Source organism: Mustela nigripes, chromosome X (assembly GCF_022355385.1).
Source record: "Mustela nigripes isolate SB6536 chromosome X, MUSNIG.SB6536, whole genome shotgun sequence".
Lineage (NCBI taxonomy): Eukaryota > Metazoa > Chordata > Mammalia > Carnivora > Mustelidae > Mustela > Mustela nigripes.
In genome coordinates this window covers 77,803,949-77,827,456 of record NC_081575.1, presented here as the reverse complement: position 1 = coordinate 77,827,456, position 23,508 = coordinate 77,803,949, and the positions used below count along the sequence as shown (strand labels likewise).

The following is a 23,508-nucleotide window of genomic DNA, read 5'->3' as shown; positions in this document are numbered from 1 at the left end:
CATCAGAAGGCTAGGCATGCTAAAACTGGAATTTATTAAGACCAAGAAGATTATATACCCACCTGCAGCTCGCACCAAGCAACCTCAACCCATGTTTCAGTGTCCAATCCTTTATATACTGTTTTAAATGCTCCTCTTCCCAGCTCAATGTCGAATTTCAGGAACCTCCCACTAGGAGAAGTAGCTACAGCCTTCATTTCTGCTTCTTCTTCCATTTCCTTTTCACTTTTCTCCTTGAGACAATCTTTTGAGGACTCTGAAGTTGCCTTTGAACACTGTTCATATTTAACTTCTTGTCCACCTCCTAGCACATTTGTAGGAAGTTTTTCTACTCTTGGAATATTGGTTGTGGTCTTCATTCTCTCATCTTTGGAGGAAGATGCAGCAACTTTATCATCTTCCATCATCTCAACACTCTTTCGGAAGAATCTCTTCCTTTCTGTAGTCTCCCCAGAAGCAGAGAAGGTACTATTTTTTTCTTTTAGTCTAGCTTCCACTGTCAAAGTTGCTGCAAGCTGAGGAGCTCTGTCTTCCACTGAAACTCCATCAGGTTTCTCAGAATCTTCTGTGCTAGCTGGCTCTCCTGAATCAGTAGCCATTGTAATTGAGGTTGGCACTAAAATTTTTCCTGTTCCACTCTTTAGTCCAGTTACATCTCAGGTATCAGAATTATCAGAATGGACTTCCGTTTATTTAGTCATATGTTTCCATAGCAACCTGAAGGGGGGGAAACGGATATTTTAAAATCACCCCACAAAGGAAATCATTAAGGAGAAAACAAGTCACCTGATTGTTTAATCCCTTTTTTTCTTAATAAGAAATTTGTTCTTTTTCTGTCCAATCTTAGCAACCAGGAGACTCTAGGGACTGTGTCTTATCTTGTTTACCACTGTAGTCCTCAGTGCCTAGCAGACTACTTAGCATACAGAGCTCAATAAATCTTCATATTGTATGAATGTTGATGAGGAACTTAGTTCTCAGCACCAGCTATCAATCCATCACATTTAAAACAAGTATTCAAAACCTGAGCTCACTTAGCTACAAGGTAATACACAATAAGTAAAATAAGCACATAATTTCTCAGTGAGTGATTTTTATCTAAAATTCTGAAATTACTACAATTGCAGTATTTTTATTGTGGTAAAATATATTTAATATCAAATTTGCCATTTAACCATTTTTCAGCGTACAATTCAGTGGCATTAAGTACATTTACAATGTTGTACAATCACTACCACTATCCATTTCCAGAACATTTTCATCATTCCAAACTGAAATTCTACATCCGTTAAACTCTCCATATCCCCAGCCTCTGGTAATCTCTATACTACTTTCTGTCCCTATGAACTTGCTTATTCTAGGTACTTCAATATAAGTGGAATCATACGATATTTGTCCTTTTATGTCTGGCTTATTTCTCTTCACATGATGCTTAAAGTTCACTCACGTTGTACCGTGTATCAGAATTGCATTCCTTTTTAAGGCTCAACAATATTCCATTGTGTGGATATACCACATTTTGTTTTTCCATTCATCTGGTCAATGGATTGGTTTTTTGTTTTTGCCTTTTTTTATCCTTTTAATAACAACAGTGAATAATGCTATATGAACATCTAATGGTAGTTCCAAATAATGTAAATACTTGTTAATGAGCTTACCCTCAAATATTAACATAAAGAAATGGCTTACCCTCAAATATTAACATAAAGAAATGGCTTTCAAATATCACTATACTAAAAAAATGGCAAAAAAGACTTAAAAATATGCATCCTCTTGAACCAGCAATTCCACTTATAGGAACTTGCCTTAGAAAATAGTCAAGAATCTGGGCAAAGATTTAACTATAGCACTTATAATTTGGAAAAACTATCCTAAACATAAGCCTAATAGAGGTTTAGTTAAATATCAAAATGAGATGTGACACAGCATTAAGAAACACTGAAGTTTGGGTGTGACTGTCTGGCTCAGTCAGTAAAGCACAGAGCTCTTGATCTCAGGGTCATGAGTTCAAGTCCCATGCTGGCCATTGAGCCTACTTAAAAAACAAAAATATTAAAAAAAAAAGAAAGAAAAACACCACAGTTTTTAGTGAGATGAAAAGACATTGCCTATATGTTATACAGATAAATGAAAAAAGAAATATATACAACAAGCTTCCATACACATATGTACACACTATATGAACTCTGAATGGTGGAATTATGAACTTTCTGCTTTCTTGTATTTTCTAAAACTTTCCACAATGAATGTGTGGAAATACGTGGAATTCATAAGGAAAAACCTTTTTTCAAAAATGGTAAAACTACCAGTAAGAAAATTCTCCCTTCCCACCACAAACATGCATCACGAAGTTAAGCTTACATACCCATTATCATGTTATATGCCTCCAAAGGCACAATTTGCTATGCCAAACGAAGCATACACAGAAATACCAAATTTGAAAAACTGAAGAAAACCAACCCTGAACTAAAACAAAATGAGGAGAAACACCCCCAAATTGTTCTACACATTTAACATAATTCCTATCAAAATTCCAGCTGGTTTCTTTGCAGAAATTCACCAATTGATCCTAAAATTCATACAGAACTACAAGGGACCCAGAAGAGCCAAAACCAAAACCATTTTGAAAAAGAACAAAGTTGGAAGACTCACTCACCCTTTCCAATTTTAAAACCTACTACAAAGCTATAATATTAAGATAGTGTGATACTGGCATAAAGAGGTATAGATAAAGGGAGTATAAATAAACAGTCCAGAAAAAACCCCACATATTCATAGTTGATTAATTTTCAACAAGGGTGCCAAGAAAATTCAATAAAGAACAGTCTTTTCAATAAATGGTGCTAGGACTATTGTATATCTACATGCAAAAACCTGAAGTCAGATACTCTAAGAAAGGTTTCCTGGGAAAGATCCCCAAACTGAGTTTTTTTTTGTTTTTTGTTTTTTTTTTTTTTTAAGATTTTATTTATTTATTTGACAGAGAGAAATTACAAGTAGATGGAGAGGCAGGCAGAGAGAGAGGGGGGAAGCAAGCTCCCTGCTGAGCAGAGAACCCGACGCGGGCCTCGATCCCAGGACCCTGAGATCATGACCTGAGCCGAAGGCAGCAGCTTAACCCGCTGAGCCACCCAGGCGCCCCCCAAACTGAGTTTTAAAGAAAGAAAATTAGCTGGTCCAAGCAAAGCGACGATCACAAGCAAAGTCATAAAACAGTATGGAATAAGTGCATATAAGTGGTATCATGAATAATAGTTTACTCACTTATTAGAAGCACGTAGATGAGGACAGAGAGGCAGATAGTCACTAAGGATTTCTATGCCATACAATGTAAAACAAGGAGACCAGTTAGAGAGCCACAATTCAGGGAAGAGATGCTAAGGTTTCAGTGAAAACAGTGGCAAGAGGGACAGACTCAAGACATGTTAAGCAAATACTAAATGCAAGATTTATATCTAAGTGAATATGGTTGTGAGGCAAAAGAAAAGCCTATAAAAATTCCCAGAAATGTGCCTATCAGATGACAGAACTAGGAAGTAACTATGTTAATACCAAAACTATTCTGTGAGGTCACACTGCCAAATCAATACACTTTAAGACTCAGACTAGTACTGCCTGCAAGTGAGAAATAAGTATCTAACAATGCTTTACTGAGGCAGAGATTTTTTTCGTTAACTTATTCCAACATAATTTTAGACTTGGAAAAAAAAAAAACCCCTGCAAGAATATACAAAGAATCCAGTATACCCTTCACTCACATTTTCCAAATATAAACATTTTAGGTAGGATATTCTTAAGAAAGAAGAGTATTATTCACTTTACTTCACTAAAGATCACTTATCCAGAAACCTTAAGAACAGAGATCCATAAGTAAGATAAAAAGACCTCTTAGCAGACAAAAATACATAAAATTGGAGAATTTAAGTTGGAAAAGGCCTTAAAACATTTTTAACTGCATAACCTCTTTTTAAAAATTAAATCTTGGGACCCCTGGGTGGCTCAGTTGCTAAGTGTCTACCTTTGGCTCAGGCATAATCCCAGAGTCCTGAGATCTACTCCCAGCATGGGCTCCTTGCTCAGCAGGGACCCTCTTCTCCTTCCTCCCCTGCCTCCCCCCCCCCTCCCGTCCCACCGCGGCCCGCTTGAGCTTGCTCTCTGTGTCTCTGACAAATAAATAAACTCTTAAAAAAAAGAATAAGAAAAATATAAATCTTACTCAGAATTCGAATATAAAAACAGTAGTGTTGCTCTGGTATAGTAATTCTAACACATTTGGTCACCTGGTTTCCTAAACTATAAGTATAAGAAGAAATAATTAAGGGGAATGGGGAAATAAGTGTTCCCCAGTCTTCTAAATTCTAAAAAAGCAAAACCCAAGACAAAAATGTTCCTAGATACAAAGAAGGATATTTTTTAAGTATGAGAAAACTGGAAAGAAATAAACAGTTCAAAAACAACAGTAGAGTACTTTAATACCCCATTCTCAGTGATGGAGAGAACTAGACAGAAAAGCAAAAAGAATCTGGAAAACTTGGTCAATACAACCAGCCAATTTAACCTAACTGCCATCTATATAACACTCCTAATAAGAGCAAAATATACATTCTTTTCAAACACACATGCAAAAAATCTCCAGAGCAAATCACATATTATACAATAAATCTCAATAAATTTATGAGAACTGAAATCAAAGTATGCTCTCCTACCACAAAAGAATTAAATTAGAAATAAACAATAGAAAAAGGAGATACATATAACTGGCCCTTGAATAACATGGGTTTGAACTGTGCAGATCTACTTATGCATGGATATTTTACGATAGAGTACTGTGAATTTGCTCTCTTGATTTTTTTTATTAACATATAATGCATTATTAGCCTCAGAGGTACAGGTCTGTGAATCGCCAGGTTCACACTTCACAGCACTCATCATAGTCTTTTGATTTTCTTAATAACATTTTTTCATAGCTTATTTTATTGTTAGAATACAGTATACAATATATATAACATATACAATATGTGCTAATCAATTGTTTATGTTATTGGTAAAGCTTTGGTACACTATCACTACAAAGTTTTTTTGTTTTTCTTTAAGATTTTTTATTTATTTATTTGACAGAGAGAGATCACAAGCAGGCAGAGAGGCAGGCAGAGAGAGAGGAGGAAGCAGGCTCCCTGCTGAGCAGAGAGCCCAATGCGGGGCTCCATCCCAGGACCCTGAGATCATGACCTGAGCAGAAGGCAGCAGCTTAACCCACTGAGCCACCCAGGTGCTCCAACTACAAAGTTTTTAGAGAACAAAAAGCTATATGCAGATTTTCAACTGCACAGGGGTTGGTGCCCCTAATCCTCACATCATCAAGGGTCAATTTTAGATCAATGGAATAGAATCGAGAGTCGAGAAGTAAACCTTAACATTTACGGTCAATCGATTTTCAAATAAGAGGCCAAGACTACTGAATGGGAAAAGAATGATCCCAGAGTCCTGAGATCTACTCCCAGCATGGGCTCCTTGCTCCTTGTCAGTTTTTCAGCAAAAGGTGCTAGGACAATTGGATATATCCACATATAAAAGATAAAGTTGGACTCCTACCTCACACCATAAAAAAATGAACTCAAAGTGGATCAGAGACATAATATAGCAGCTAAAACTCTAAAGCTCTAAAAATAAAAAAAACACTGAAGTGAATCTTAGTGACTTCGGGTTAAGCAATGATTTCCCAGATAAAATAACAAAAATACAAGTGATAAAAGAGAAAATTGAGAAGATGGACCTCATCAAAATTTAAAACTTTTGTGCTTCAATGGATGCCATCAAGAAGGTGAAAAGCAAAAAGACTGACCAAAAATATGTGCAAATCACATATCTTATAAGGGACTGGTACTCAGAATATATAGGGAATTTGTTTTTTTTTCTTTAAGATTTTATTCATTCATCAGAGGGAGGGTGGGAGGGAGAGAGAGAGCGAGCAAGTGAGCACGCATAAGCACAGGAAGCAGTAGGCAGAGGAAGAAGGAGGATCTCCACTGAGCAAGACCTAAGCAAGGAGCCCCTTGAGGGACTCCATCCCAGGAGTCTGGGATTATGACCCAAGCTGAAGGTAGACACTTAACTGACTAAGCCACTCAGGCATTCCTATAAAGGAATTCTTATAACTCAATAATGAAAAGATAAATAATCCAATAGGCTCAAAATCTGAATAGACATTTCTCTAATGTCTATTAGAGACATTCTCTAATGTTTATTCTGTATAATAAGATATACAGGGGCACCTGGGTGGCTCAGTGGGTTAAGCCTCTGCCTTTGGCTCAAGTAGTGATCTCAGGGTCCCGGGTTCAAGCCCCTCATCAGGCTCTCTACTCCATGGAGAACATGCTTCCCCCACCCCCACCTGCCTCTCTGCCTACTTATGATCTCTCTCTGTCAAATAAATAAATAAAATATTTTTTTTAAAAAGATATACAAATAGCCAATAAACACAGGAAAAGATGTTACACATCATTACTCTTTAGAGAAATGCAACTCAAAACCACAAATGAAATATTACTTCATACCCATGAAGATGGCTATGATACAAAAGACAGACAATAACAGGTGTTGGTAAGGATGTAGAGAAATGGACCTTTTTTTTTTAAGATTTTTATTTATTAATTTGACAGAGAGAAATCACAAGTAGACGGAGAGGCAGCCAGAGAGAGAGAGAGAGAGGGAAGCAGGCTCTCTGCTGAGCAGAGAGCCCAATGCGGGACTCGATCCCAGGACTCTGAGATCATGACCTGAGCCGAAGGCAGCGGCTTAACCCACTGAGCCACCCAGGCGCCCCGAGAAATGGACCTCTTATACATTGCTGGAGGGAACGTAGAATGGTGCAGCTGCTCCAGAACACAGTCTAGCAGTTCCTCAACAAATTAAGCATTGAGTAACTATATGACACCATCTTCCCAAGAGAAATGAAAACGTATGTCCACACAAAACTTGTACATAAGTGTCCATAGCAATGCTATTCACAATAGCCAAAAGGCAGAAACAATCCAAATGTCTGTCAACTGATGGGTAAACAAAATGTGTTATAACCATACAATAGAATACTACTTGGCAATGCAAAGGAATGAGTTACAGATATATGCTACAACAAGGATAAACCTTGAAAACATTTTGCTAAGTGAAAGAAGCCAGAGGAAAAGACAACATGCCATATGGTTCCATTTCTATGAAAAGTCTAGAATATGTAAATCTATAGAAAGAGAAAATAAATAACTTGTCACCTGGGGCTGAAGTATATAAGAACAGGACTAACTGCAAACTGGCCTAAAGAACCTTTTGGGGGTGATGGAAATATTCTAAAATTAGACTGTAATCAAGGTTACACAATTCTATAAATTTACTAAAAATCATTTACATTTATATTGGTGAATTTTATAGTATATAAATTATATCTCAATAAAAGATGATGTCTCTCTTAAGAATCTTAAAACATTTTGACTAAAATATAAGCCATAATATCAAATATGCCTTTCTAAAATTATATTCTCTATCTTCCCCCACTCAATTTTGTCCACTTTCTTTATCTTCAGCCTGGCCTCCGAGTTGAGAATCACTTCTCTAAATGGGAAAGCCCTGACATCAATAATTAATAAAAAACAACAAATAAAAGACACAAACACAACAAATAAGAACAACAAATCTTTTTAAAACTAGGCCAAGAACTACACTAAGCACAGAATATCTATGGCCTTCCCATCATGGATCCACTAGCTTCTTGTCCATAAAACAGGGGTTCAGAACACAGGCTTTGGAGTGAGAGAAACCTGGAATCAAATCTTGGTTCTGCCTCTCATTCCTCAAAGTAGATTTGGGGCCCATTACTTTACCTCAATCATTCTTGATTTCATTTGTGAAATCTCAAAGGACTGATATGAAAATACACATATAAACTACTTAGCACAGTGCCTGGCATAATATAATAATCAATCAATAGAAGCTTTTATTTTCTACATCTTAATAACCCCTAGGGGCAGTGCTATATTAAAGCACCATTCAATAATACTCTAAAAAAAATCAAGTGATTTTCAGTAGACTCACTTAGGAAGGCTGATAAGTATATAATGCATTCTTTTAAAGCTTTCCAGTAATAAACCAAGCTGGCATTGCTTCAGTGACCAGGAAATAAACTCTTCTACATTCAGCAATGCAGCAACATACCTCAGTGAAATAGTCCACAAAAATCAGGCCTCAAAACTAAAGTCTCTTACTAAGTTCAACAGCTATATGTTGTAACTTTTATATGACCATTTTTTTCCTTCATAAAATGGTAACAAACTGGGAATATATATAAAGATAACTACAAAAGCACTACCAGAGAGACTGAAATTATAGGGAAACTCTCACAAATGTGTACCCTATATCTACTCCTTTAACCTGTTTGATATATAATCTTGGAGCATTTGAGTGAAAAGCTTGAAATAATCTTCCCTCATAGCTTATCATCCATCAGAAATTCTATCCATCAGAAATTCAGCATAAAATCAGTACTTTGTTAATCCATGGCTCAAGAACTTCAACTTTTGGAACCAGCCATTGAAAGAATGTATATAAAGTCAACCTGCTTAAGAAAACGTTTGCAAATGACATATTTGATAAGAAGTTAATATCCAAGATATATACCAAGAACCCATACAACTCAACACACAAAAAAACAAATAATCCAATTAAAAACAGGCAGGGGCGCCTGGGTGGCTCAGTCAGTTAAAGCATCTGACTCTTAATTTCAGCTCAGGTCATGATCTCAAGCCCCATGTCGGGGTCCGTGCTAAGCACAGAGCCTGCTTAAGATTATCTCTCTCCCTCTCTCTCTGCTCCTCCCCCTTCCCTGTCTTTAAAAAATACCTAAAAGTAGAAGCACCACATGATTCAGTAATTCCACTACTGGGCCACTTCAGGTAAGTTTATACCTGAAGAAAATAAAAACACTAATTCAAAAAGTTGTATGCTCACCTATATTTGCTGCAGCATTATTTACAAAAGCCAAGATGTGGAAGCAACCTAAGTGTCCATCAACAGATGAATGGATAAAGAAGATGTGGTATATATACAAAATGAAGTATCACTCAACCATAAGAAAGAATGAGATCGTTCCATTCACGATAACATGAATGGACCTAGAGGGTAGTATGCTAGGTGAAATAAGTCAGATAGAGAAAGACAAATACCATATGATCTCACTTACATATCGAATCTAAAAAATAAAACTAACAAAAAGACAACAAAGAGAAATGAACTCACTAATACAGAGAACAAACTGGTGGTTGCCACAAGGGAGGGGAGTGAGGGGACAGGCAAAATAGGGGAAGTGATTAAGAGATACAAACTTCTAGTTCTAAAATAAGTAAGTCACAAGATGAAAAGTACAGTATAGGGAATACAGTCAATTATATTGTAATAACTTTGTATGGTGACAGATGGTAACTACACTTACTGTGGTGAGCACAGCAGAATGTATAGAACTGTCAAATTACTATGTAGTACACTTAAAATTAATACAACACCATATGTCAAGTATAATTCAATAAAATTTTTTAAAATAAATTGTCACAATTATATGGTAAATTTCCCATTAACAGTCCTCTCTCTCTCATATATGTATCCACATCAATAAACATTTACCAAGTGCCAAGCATGGTCAGGATCTGGGGATAAAAGAAAAAGTCTGTCCTTGTCCTCAAGGAGCCTACAGTTTACCCAAGTTTAACATATACCACTGTTGGCTTCTGGTTCAAGAAGGTAAACTGAACTTATATCTCTTGTACTTTCCTGGAAAAGCAATGGTAATAAAGTACAAAAGTATAAGTCACAGGCCAAGGATACAAATGGAAAATGGCATAACAAATACAAGATTTCAACAATTTCTGACAGAGAGCAAATAGGAAAGAACTGGCTAGTAACACAAATCAAAGGATACTACAACCTAAAATATGCAATAGAAATGGTTCCAACCCAGGATGGAGAAGACTTGCAGGACCAAACCCCAGAGATAAGTGATCCCATAAAGTGCCAGAGTTAAAAAAAAAAAAAGTCTGGAAAAAAAGGGACTAACTGAAGCTCTGAATTATGAAACAGTTGATGAACTCTCTTCCCCATTCCACCAAGAAAAAAATCCTTGCACGCAAAATATTAATTTCAACAAACCCGGATGAACAAGGGCATCCCAGAGCAAAGCCCTTTGCCCTCTGGTATTTGGGTACTCCAAGTGTAATAGCCAGCTGTCCACCCACTCACCCCAAAATAAAGCCTACCAGTTGACAACCCTGTCTCCGTACACAGAACTCCCAGTCGGCCCTTCTACTAGCTCGTTCTTAAATACGGACAGAATCAGGAGACAGCCATTTGGAGAAAACCTGTAATACAGAAAAGAGAGATCAAGAGAAACAAAAATGTCCTTGGAGGAGGTGAAATAATTTAAGAAACCATTTTTAATTTAATTTTTAAAAATATAGTCCTAAAACTCAAAAATCAAAGAGGTATATAATTAATAGATTCCCTCCCAACCCTGTTTCCCATCTATTCAGTTCCCACCACTCCCCCAACAGGTAACCACTCATTAGATTATTGTGTAGCCCTCTGGAATTCCTTTAGGCAAATAAGCAAATACAAATATATGTTCTCTTTTTCCTTCCTTAAACAAAAAAATAGCACAGTGTATACCAAACTTTTATTTATAGTCACAACAACTTGGTATTTTTTCCCTGTCACTACACAGAAGTTCCTTATTCTTTTAAAACCTATATAGTATATAGTATTCAATTATTTGCTATGTTATTTGTTATGACGAATAGCATTACATATTTTGTACATATGCGTGTATGTATGTGTGTGTGTGTTTATATATGTATTTCCTGAAATGATATTATTGGATCAAAAGAAATTTATGTATTTAACTTTTATTGATGTATGTTAATACATCCAGAATAATACACGTAATACATGTGTATCTTTATATAATGCTGCCAAACTGCGTACCATGGCCATTGTACCAATTCAAACTCCTACCTACAACAAAAAAGGTATCATCAAATATTTTTTTAAAGATTTTATTTATTTATTTGACAGAGAGAGAGAGAGAGATCACAAGTAGGCAGAGAGGCAGGCAGAGAGAAAGGAGAATCAGGCTCCCTGCTGAGCAGAGAGCCTGATGCGGGCTCAATCCCAGGACTCTGAGATCATGACCTGAGCAAAGGCAGAGGCTTAACCCACTGAGCCACCCAGGCGCCCCCTTATCAAATATTTTGACTTTTAACACTCTGATAGATTTTAAAAAGGAATCTCAGTGTGGTTTTAATTAGCATTTATCTTATGAGTGAGGTTAAGCATCTTTCACATAAACAATAATTAAAGTCATGAATAAGCCAAGAATTCTTATTATCACCACTACCATTTAAGGAAATAAATCAGGATGTATGAATATTAGAAAGTAGGACACAAAATTCAAAACTTGCAGGCTATATGATTATCTATCTAGAAAATCCAAGCAAATCAACTAACAACTATAATAGGAACTCAGCAGAATAGAGAGCTCAGCAGAAAGGCCAAAGATCAAATCAACAAACAGAAATCAGTAGCTTTGCTATACATTGTCAATAATCAGCTAGAAAATGTAATTTAAAAAGCAGCTATTCTAAGGTGAGGGACCTGGAGTTGGGCAGCACTCAGAAGGGGAGGGAAGGGCTGGGTGTCTGGAGGAAGGCAGGTCACTGAGATTTTAAATACACACACACTATCTTGTACATAAGAGCAACAAAGCTGTAACATACTCATCTAGGAACAAACTCAAGAAGAAATATTCAATACCTATATAAAGAAAACTGTAATATAATGCAGCTATAGTAAGTTAAATAATAGTTTCAGCACAGAACAGATAGCATAATAAACACTGTCAGAATAACTGGCTATCTATAATGTGGGGGAGGATGTTAAAGACCCGCTTCAGACCAGTCACAAAAATAAATTCCAGGTAGGTTAAAGAGCTAAATGTAACAGCAAAACTATATAACTATTAAAAGAAAATATGAAAAAAATAATTAATTAATTAATTAATTTAAAAAGATATGGCTGCATATATTTCTAACCTGAAGAAAGGCTTTCATAAAAAGACAAAATGCAAAGACCATTAATAAAAAGCTAACACATTTGCCCATCTGACCATGAACAAGGTTAAAAGCTAAGCAACAGATGGGGAGCAAATATTTGCAACATGTATAACAACCATTAATATCCAGAATATACGAAGAACTAAAAAAATCAGTAAGAAATACAAAAGGCCAATATGTGGATGATAGGAAGATGGCTCAAACTTTTTTGAGCAGGGACATGCAAATTCAAACAATCATTTTTTATCCAACAGATGAGCCAAAAAATCTGTTTTTGAAAAGTGTATGAGAAATTCAGCACTTCATGCACTCTTGGCAAACAAACTGGAATAGACCTTTCAAACCCTTTGTCAAACTCCTTGACAAATTCCAAGTATCTTAATACATACTTATCACCAGCAATTACACTTTTTGGTATCTACCTGAGAAATATTTTTGTACGTATACAAATATACATGCACTAGGGTTTTTACTGAAGCATTGTCTGGAATAGCAAAAAATACTGAAAAGAACTTAAATATCCATGTATAAGAGAATGATAAAATAAGCAGTGGTAAATCTGTACTATGTAATAATATGCATGTTTAAAAAATAAGAGATGGATATATACAACTAATATATAAAAAACTCCTACATATAAATACTATTAAGTGAAAAAAACAAATTACAGTACAGCATATACAACATATCATTTATGTGAGAAAAAAAACTATAAAACCTTGTTTCCAAATGTACTCATGTATGTTTAAATGCATACAAAAAAGCCCCAGAAGATATGCTCTTAATTTATCCTGCAGGTTTAAGAAGCAATTAGTATTAAGCACTGTGTATTCATTAAAAAGAATGATGTGAAGATACATATATATGTGTATGTATATACACACACACACACACATATATATATATGGAGAGAGAGAGAGAGCCCTAAGTCATATTCTCTGGGAAAAGAGCAAGACATAAAATATTTTTATTTGCATATGCATATGCATGTAAATACAGAGAAAAAGGACTGTACACGTTGACAGTCAACTTCCTTTTAAAGATTTTTAAAAATTATTTCTAAGTAATCTCTACACCCAACATGGGAACTTAAAACCCTGAGATCAAGAGTCTCATGCTCTACCAACTGAGCCAGCCTGGCACCCCTACAGTCAACACTTAACAATAGTTACCCACTGGAAAGCAAAAATTGTGTAAAGGTGGACCTTAAGGTTTTAATCTACCTGTATGTTAGTTTAATCCTTTAAAGCATAATTGTCCATCAATAACCTGTACAAAAGAACCAGTTAAGGATATTATCATTTCTTGGGGCACCTGAGTGGCTCAGTGGGTTGAGCCTCTGCTTTCAGCTCAGGTCATGATCTCAGGGTCCTGGGATTGAGCCCCACATCGGGCTCTCTTTGGCAGGAGCCTGCTTCCCCCCCCCCTCTCTCTGCCTGCCTTTCCACCTACTTGTGATCTCTTTCTGTCAAATAAATAAATAATAAATAAGAGGATATTACCATTTCTCAAAGTAACTGAAAGAAGAAAACAAATAAGGTATGTACAATATAAATACAAATAAATATCAATTAATACTTATTGAATGCTTTGTGCCAAGCACTGTAAGCCCCTTCATGCATTCTCTCATGTAATCACCACAAAAATCTTGACGTAGGTAATATTTTTATTCCCATTTTACAAATGAGGAAACTAGGCTCCAAAAATTAAGTTAACTTGTCTAAAATCACACAGCCAGTAGAAACCAGGGCCAGAATTTAACTCAGGCACTGGACTCCCAAGTCCACTCTTTATTCATAATATGGGGCCACATATGACATGCACCCACATATGACATGGACCCACATGCACAACACTATACACAATCCTGAATTGCAGAGATACATACAATGCATAACCACATTACAGTCCCTGGGAGTTTATAACACTAAAACTATCTTCTTCCTCACTTCCATCATCCAGTTTTGCTTTAGCAAGATCATTTCCTCAATTAAAGATGCTCATTTTATATGAAGAAATTTCTGGGTTCAAATTAGAAAAGGGGTTGAGATCATCTCCATCTTCTTTTGTTATCAAAATTAAACAATTTATATTTATCGGGGCACTTGGCTTTATATTTATCAATCATCTACCTTCAAATCCCTAATTAAGACTTTATTCTGCCTGACCCTTTACAACAGTTGTGGCAAAACTACATACAGCCCTCAAGCCAAACTTACCTCACCTCACTGCTAGTTTCTGTGCAGCAGGTGACCCGAGAAAAATTTTTATATTTTTAAATGGTTGGGGAAAAAAATCAAAAGAACAGTATTTCATGACACAGAAAAATTATTCAAAATTTGTATTTCAGTGTTCATAAATAGTTTTATTGGAACACAGCCACACTCATTCATTTACATATTGTCTATGGCTGCTACAACAGCAGAGCTGTGTTATTGCAACAGACTTCATGGTCTGCAAAGCCTAAAATATTGACAATCTGGTCCTTTACAGAAAAAGGTTTATAGTTTCCATAAGAACTTCATCTACTTAACTCAAAGACTCCTAACAACAACCCTGAGAGCTATGTAGTATTAGCCTGAATTCTGAAAATTAGGAAGGCTCAGAAAAGTTTATAGTCTTGCCCAAGTCACAAAGCCAGTAAGTGAAGGGGAAATTCTGGAACCCCAGTTTTCTAGCTCCAAATCCAACATACTTTCTACCATACTGCCATGTTCTAAGAACCCAACCCCTCCTGATTAATCAATGAGTTTAGATCTTTGGTGCTAAAATTTACCAGATGGTTACAGGCACAAAAGCTTTAAATTGGTAGGAAAACATTTCTCAATTGAGAAACTTTGACTCCAAAAATATGTTAATAGAATACACTGTGTTTCATATACCGTTGTGTAATTTACGCAGTATATTTTCTTAGTTAGCCAAAAAAAAAAACAAAAAACAAAAAACCTCTGCAAAATAGGTAGGGCTTTTGCTTTGTTTAGTAACAAATAAGGAAATCGATGCTCACCAATTTATACAAGATTACACTGAGAGCAAGACCAGAACCTAGGCTGACTCCTACTCCAGTGACATTTTCACCTGGAAACACAGTTTCTTCTCATAAGGAATGCACCTTTTTTGTTTGTTTTTTTTTTTTTTCCTTAGAAACAAAAGCACAGCAGCGCCTCTGTGGCTCAGTGGGTTAAAGCCTCTGCCTTCAGCTCAGGTCATGATCCCAGGGTCCTGGGATTGAGCCCCACATCAGGCACCCTGCTCAGCAGGGAGCCTCCTTCCTCCTCTCTCTCTGCCTGCCTCTCTGCCTACTTGTGATCTCTGTCTGTCAAATAAATAAAATCTTTAAAAAAAGCACATATCTTACACATTTAAAATATTAAGAAATCTAAAATGTTTAGTAGAGATAAATTAACAATTTAACAAAATAATAATTAACAGAAGGGATACTAAGAATTGCTGGTCTCTTAACATTCGGATCTCTGTTCAAAGTCACCTCCTCAAAGAAACCTTCCAAACTAACCAACTGAGCTAAAGAGGCTTCTCTCTAACATCCCAGCATCCTTTAAAAAAATTTCTTCTCAGGGTGCCTGGTTGATTCAGACGGTGGAGTGTGGAACTCCTGATCTCGGAGTTTGAGCCCCATGTTGGGCAGAGATTACTTAAAAATAAAATCTTTCAAAAAACTCATTCTTCTCAGCATTTATGTTCTATTTGTTGACTATTGTCCTCCAACTATAATGCTCTCAAAGAGAGCAGGGTCATTGCCTGCTTTGCTTCCTTTTCATCTATTCCCAACACACCAACCCTGCACACTGGAGGAACACAATAAAAATTTGTTCAAGGAATGGTAGAACCTTACAAATATGTTAGGTAAGTCATACTCCAAAATTCATTTGGATTAACAGCTTCAGAGTAAGTTATCAGGACTTTTGAAAGCTTCCTTAGTAAATGAACCACAGAGCTTCAAGGGGTTTTTTCCCCCTCTTGCTAGAAACCTTCAAAGGCTAACTATGAATGGATATGCCACAGTAGCTCATCAGGACAAAATTATTCTCTGGGCAGCACTGGATATCGTCAGAGCTGAACTAGCACCCTATGAGTCTTGGGTCTAATCAAGCCAATTTCCCATTCTTCTATTAAACACACCCCCTAGTGTTTAAAACAATTCAAACTAACGTCTCTATTTTAATTACACTTAACTAGAGGCTGAGATTTACCAACAAATTGTGCTGTGCTAAATTTTAACTCTCATTTTTACAAGTAATGGAACTAAAATAATCTTACATGATTCTTAAATGAATAGGACAATGTACAGGTCATTATGGCCTAAGCTACAAATAAAAAGTCTCCACAAGGTACTGATTGATATATGTTTTGGTCAAGAAGCTGGCTCACAATCAGAAACCAAATAACACATAGATGAGGGTGCTCTTAGGATAAATCCAATGCCAATTTCTGCTTAATTATAAACTAAATCTGCTTTTCCCCCCAGTTATAATAAAAGATTTCACCCTACACAAAAAATCCGAAAACAAAAATAATACTCTTTATTTAAAAAAAAGAAAAACAATTATCTAAAAAACAAAACACTTATGTAACTTTACCATAAGGATTGTCTAGTTTGCCATATTGAGGTTTCCTGATCATGAAAGTCCAACTGTCTCATAAAGAGCTTTAGAATATCCCCACTCTTCAAATACAAAGCATGACCTTCAAAAATGCATTTAGAAACATTTCTCCTCCACAAAAGCCCAAAGAATAATTACATATTGCCACAAAATAGCGTCATATATAGTATCATATATTACTTTTTTTATTGAAGTATAGTTGACACAAAATGTTACATTAGTTTCAGGGAAACAACATAGTGTTTCCACAAGTCTATACATTATGCTATGCTCATCACAAGTGTAGCTACCATCTGTCACCATACAACATTATTACAATACCGTTAACTATGTTCCCTAGGCTGTACCTTTTATCCCTGTAACTTACTATTTCCATAACTGGAAGCCTATATCTCCCACCCCCTTATCTATTTTATAGTTTATAAAACTTCAAGATAATCCGCATACAAAAAAACACCACTGGACCCTTACCCCATACTATATACAAAAATTAACTCAAAATGAAACAAAGACCTCAATATTAAAGTTGAAACAATAAAACTCTGCGAAGAAGAGATAGGAGTAAATCTGCATTGTCTTGGGTTTGGCAGTGGTTTCTTAAATATAACACTGAAAGCACGAGCAACAAAAAAAATAGATAAACTGGACTTCAAATTTCAAATTTTTTGTGCATCAAAAGACACTATTAACAAGTAAAAAGATAACTCTGAATAGAAGAAAATATTTGCAAATCATATGTCTGATCAGGGTCTAGAATTTAGAATGTATTCTTTTAAAACTCTTTAAGTCAACATTTAAAAAATTAAAAATGGGCAAAAGACTTAGTTCTCCAAAGAACAAATTCAAACAGCCAACAGCCACATGAAAAGATGCTACACATCATCAGTCATTATAGAAAGACAAATAAAAACCACAATGAGATCCCTTTTCACACCCACTTAGTATGGCCATAAAGCACACAAACAAAAAACCAGAAAGTAACAAATGTTGGTGAGGATGTAAAGAAACTGGAACCCTTGTACATTGCTGGTGGGAATGTAAAATGGTGCAGCCACTGTGGAAAACAGTTTAGTGGCTCCTCAAAAAGTTAAACAGAATGACCATATGACACAATAATTCCACTTCTAGGTGCATACCTGAAAACAGGTTTTCAAGCAAAAATGTATATACAAATATTCATACCAGCATTATTCACAAAAGCTAAAAGGTAGAAGATCCCAAATGTCTATGAACTGATGAATAAATAAACAAAATGTAGTATATCCATACAAGGGAATATTATTTAACCATTAAAAGGGAATGTAATATAGGGGCACCTGGCTGGCTCAATCAGAAGAGCATGTAACTCTTGATCTCAGGGTTGTGAGTTTGAGACCACAGTGGGTGTAGAGATTACTAAAAAAAAAATAAACTTTTTTAAAAAGGAATGAAATACTGATATACGCCACAACATTAGTGAACCTCAAAAACATGTGAAGTGAAAAAAGCCAGACAATAAGGTAATATAATGCATGATTTCATTTATACGAAATACCCAGAATGGAAAATCCATAGAGATGGAATATTAGTGGTTGCCAGGAGCTGGGAGGAATGGGGAATGGGAAGCCATGGTTTAATGGGTACAGGGTTTCCTTCTGGGGTGATGAAAATGTTTTGGAACTAGATATGCAACATCATGAAGGTACTTAATGACACTGAATTGTACACTCTAAAATGGTACATTATATTACGTGAATTTTATCACAGTAAAAAATTACCAGGTTAAAACACAGAAAACAATGTTACTTCATTTCTGTTAATGAGATATATATATATATATCCCTGAAGAAAGGGGCATTAAAGGCTCACCACTGCAGTAACTTAACCTCAACATTTTCTAAACCAAGTATCTCATGACAAACTCTACCAAAACAATTTAAAATGGCATCAATTCTACTCTTGAAGTTTTGGGAATTTCTGAATGAAATCTTTTATAGACGTCCTTTACAATCTTCAAACATCTCCTAACAGTGCCATAAACTTTATGATCTCAAACAAAAAATGGGAACTTCCCCCCCCCCAAAAGTATTCTGGGTTTTAGCCAAGAGAAATAATCAAATATATCTGCAAATAGAACTGGTCTACTTACACTAAGATGGGGTACTGAGAAAGGGTTTTTTTTTCCTTGCACACAACCTCCCCACACACAAACATATACACAAAAATTTAGAACTTCTGTTAATTTGTTAAAGTAAATTATCTGACAATAAATCTTATAGTAATAGAACAATTCTCATTTATTTCTGATTACTCTGGTTCTATGCAGCCACTGGCTTTATCACTTACAAGCTAACTAATGCACACCTTAATGAAAAATTCCTGTACTTTATGGAAGGAAGTTAAAGTCCAAATTAGAGAAATTTAACTCCTAAAACACTACAGAATTATTACATCAACAAATGTAGACTTGTGATACAAGGATCAACATTGGTTTAGAAGTCGGAATTCCAGGGTCCACTGCTTACTAGGGTAGGTCTTATCTCTTATCTTTATTTTCTCTCTTAAGTATAAAAAGGCAAATAACTTTCCTGCCTGCCTACCAACAGAAATACAGTAATAAAAATATGTACAAGGTATGATGGGACCACTGAAGTGGGGCACCTAATGAAGCTTTGTGGAGGATGCTGGGAAAAGGAAAAAAAAGTCGGGGGCAAGAAAGGCTTTAGGGAATAACTAATGACTGAGGTTAGTCTAAAAAGAATGAGCTCAAATTCACAGCATGGGGAAAAGAGAGCATTCCAGGTTGGGGGCAGAGGCATCAGAAGCAAAGGCAGGGAGATAAACACAAAAACCTGCTCATGTTATTCCCCTTCTTAAATAGTCAAAGGCTCCTAATTCAAACTAAGATTCCAGCCTTATCTCATTCCACTCCCCAGATATACCAAGATTACACTTTCCAGCCTCAAAACTTGCAGGTTCTTCCACTCCAGGAACATCTAGTTCAAGACAGGGAGGCTACCTTGCCTGCCAAAATTGGTGCAACATTCCCAGGCTCTCATGGTACTTTAGTACTTCTACTCTACCGCTTAATACACCAGTATTCATCTTAATCTAAGAAAGTATGAATATAGTATTAGTTTTTGTATTTAAACTCTGGGTAGTCAAAACAAGGATTACACTCTTTGCAACATCAAAGCAGAATAAAAGATAAAGGGCATGGGAAAGTTCTCAAATTTGCAACATTTCCGAGATACTGAGTATATGTCAGTAAAGTTTGTAAAAAGTAACCATGAAAAGTTACAAATTCATAAACTATTAATCTTGACCCAGAACAGAATGAAACCATCACCAGGCATCCTTACCAGAAGATAAGTAATGTATTCAGAGAACAAAATGTCCTCATAATCTGCTATAATTTAAACTCACACCAAAAAGCAAGTGCCAATTTTCAAACAAGGTAAATTCAGAATGACAAAAAAAATTATGTATAATTACTTCAGCATTCAGAATCAGCTTTAGTGTATTTTAGCCATCCTTAAATGCAGGGTATCCTTCCCCTAGGCTGCTGACTTTAAGCAATTTTTAAATTCATCAAGCTAAATGTTAGAGACTGTCTGGAAAACACCTGCTGCTCTGTATCATATACTGAGATCTCTTCAAAAGTTATCCTGGTATTACAACGTACTATAAATGAAAAACAGGTAACAATGCCTCCCCAAATTGGATGTAATCACTACCACACAGAAGACTTTCACAACTTAAAGCCCATTTATTCGTATAATTGCTTTAGTCAAAGGTAATTCTTAAGAAGGAATAGCCATACCACTCGCATCTGTTTTGAGGGCTCAATTTCATTTTAACACGTCTATCAACTCCCAAGATGGGAAGATATACACGTGCAGGATTTCCATCCACAGCCCACTCCATAAATGTTTCACCACTCTTAACTAGTCGAACAAAACCTCTTTCGGCACAGTGAAGCCACCTCACCACTTTTATCCTAAACATACCATTTCTTCCCCATCCTCAAGTTGTCAGTCACAGAAAACACCACCGTTGCCAAATAACACCTCTCAATCTCTTTGAACCTAACCCACTTACAGAACCAGGCAGCAATATTCTCTCACCCGATCCAGTCCTATCGACTTTCACACACAACTGAATCTCTATATTAAGTCCACTTTCCCCCACCACTTGACCCACTGAAACTCAACTTCTCACACCTGAAGCGATCATCTCTTTCAGCACCCTCAATCTCACTTAAATGATCACTCAGTCCTTTGTCAACCATGTCCCAACCCCCATGTATCCTCTCACCTTCCCCATTCCCTAGTTCTCCATCAACTCCCAAAGTTGCCACCCCCAACAAAAACAGAAAAGAAGACAAAAAACGCACCTCAAACCCAAACCTGCCCTTCTCCACTCCCTCCACCTTAGAATTTTCCTCTCCCCCTGTTCGCTCAAACGGACAGCAACTCCGACAACCGCGAAGACCCAAGCCCGGCCTCGTCCCATACCTCTTGGCGACAACAATCACCCTGCCTCGGTCAAGCCGCCCCCCACTAGGACGCTTACTCTTCAACAGACTCTTGGCCGCCGCTGCCTCCCCCCATTCATCCCCGGCCAATTCATCTCTCAGCCGGATCCCAGACACGCCCCCCGGCCTCCTCCCTCTCTCCCAGAACCCTGGCCGGCCCGGGACCCTCACCAGATTAGAGGCTCTCACGGACAGAGACTCGGACTCTTTTCCCTTCTCCCTCGCCCTCCTTCAAGCCTGCGCTCGCCCCTCGACGAGCCACACCGTAGAACACACACAGATACGCACACCGCCTCCTCTATCACCTCCTCCGATGCTTCTTACTCCCCTCCTCGATGTCTCCAGCTCCGCTCCGCGTTGTGTGCGCGTGCGCGTGCGAGCGTCTCCCGCGAGCCCACCGGGCCAGCTACTGCCGGTAGGTAAAGAGCGGGCGGGGTTAGGGGAGCAGGGTACGAGCCCAAGCTCGCGCTCGCCCGGGAGCAGAGCAGGCGCACGCGTACTCCAGCCAGGGAATTCTGGAGAGGAGAGAGGGGTGGAGGGGGGCGGGGAGGGGAGGGGAGGAAAGAAGAGGGGGAGGGGCGGAGAAAGCCTACGGAGCAGCCCCAACTCCCAACAGCCCCTATCGCTGCGAGGTGCCGAGTGGCTAGCCAACTAGAGCGAGCGCACTCCTCCCCCGCCCTCTTCAGCGCAGCGGGAGAGAGGGATGCGCGTCGAACTGGAGAAAGGCTTCTCTCCTTTCCAAAAAGACACGCGTGACACCTCCTTGTGTTCAAAAGCTCTGTCTCCACGGCTGCTTTACCTTCTTCCCCTCCAAAAAAGAAAAGTACAAGCACACACTACTTCCCAGCCACCCACCATCCACTCTGCTATCCGCAAGCCTCTAAATGCAGCCTCTCTGCCGAGATGTGGTACCCTTGGGCACCTTTTCACCCACCACCCCTAACTCCCTTTTTCCAACTCCCGTCTTTTCTCGCGAGACCCATACCTGCCGGCTTTGGGATTAGAAATCGAAGCACAGATTTACAAATACCGGTCTCCCGGTTACGTTGCGAGGGCAACGGCCATGGCATGTCCCCCCCCCCCCAAGACCGCAGTGCGCGCGCGCGGGGGCTGGGCAACAACGAAAGTGGGGATGGGAAAGGGAAGCTATGAAACGGATTTTTGACGGCATGTAACCGCTAGGCCTGGGCACGTGCCTTGCGCCTCGCAGACGAGTGCGGTGTACCCTGGGAATTGTAGTTTTTCTTCTCATCCCCAGTCCAATTCCCATCCTCAGCCTTACTTAGGCCTCTAGCCAGGAGGGAAATTACCGACGCCATTTTGCTGGGAACAATGGCCTTCGGCCTAGGCAGTAACGGGTGGGGGAGGGCGTAATGTTTTAAGGGTTCAGTTAACCTCCCCTGGCCCCTCGGTGCCATAGCAACCCCTTCAGGCACCTAGCCCCGCCCCCTCTTTACTCTGCCGGTCTCCTAGACTGTGCGCATGCGGAAAGGCCACCTCCCGCTAAGGCAGGCTCTCACCATCTCTTACCGCTCACGTCCTTTCTCCTTTAGTTGGTAATGAATGCTAGCTCCTTCAAGCTTTTGCTGCGTTAACCCCAGCACAGCGGCTTTAGTTAAGAACTGCTTCCTGCATTGTATCAGGCATTGTACAGAATTACTTCTGTCATTCTCGCATGAATAATCCTGGCTCCATAAAGGAGGAAACTTAGGCTCAGGAGGGGAAAACGGACATGACTTGCCCAAGTTCACACAACTAAGTATGGAGGAGTCATAACTTGAACCCAAGTGTGCTCACTCCAAAGCCCATGCATTTTTCAACCCTCCAGGCCTCATCTGGTTTCTGAGCCCCTGAGTGAAAGCTCCTCAGGGGCAGGACTCCTTTCAAATACCCCTCAAGCTTTAGCAAGATGCCCTGAGTGTAGGAGGCTGTGTGGAAAACGCCAGGCTAATATTTACAACCGCCCAGCCTCAGGGCCCTATTACAGAGTTATATCAATCTTTTCTCCCCACTTTTTTTTTCTTTTTAGGCCTTAAAACCTCAGCCTTTTCAGCTCTTTAAAAAAAAGAAAAAAGTCAATAAAGTTAAATATAAGTTTCCAGAGTTCAAATGGAGTGGAATGGTGAGAGGCCATATAGCCCTGTTTGTTGTCTTTACATCTTTCCTCTTGAAAGTCACTTAATTGATCCCATGATTGCCAGAATATGTAAGAAAACCAGACTATGCC

The 23,508-nt window shown here is 38.1% G+C and overlaps 1 protein-coding gene across 1 annotated transcript in view; it reads right to left on the bottom strand.

Moving 5' to 3' along the window:
* The window catches only part of WNK3 (WNK lysine deficient protein kinase 3), a 169,660-nt gene extending 147,471 nt beyond the window's left edge, over nt 1–22,189 (bottom strand). Inside the window, exons 1-3 of the mRNA XM_059385248.1 lie at nt 21,570–22,189; nt 10,293–10,394; nt 63–717 (exon numbers count right to left, since the gene is read on the bottom strand). Coding sequence (XP_059241231.1) covers nt 63–599 — 537 coding nt within the window. The 5' untranslated portion in view covers nt 600–717; nt 10,293–10,394; nt 21,570–22,189. The remainder of the gene's footprint in view (nt 1–62; nt 718–10,292; nt 10,395–21,569) is intronic.
* Between the last annotated feature and the right edge of the window lie 1,319 nt (nt 22,190–23,508).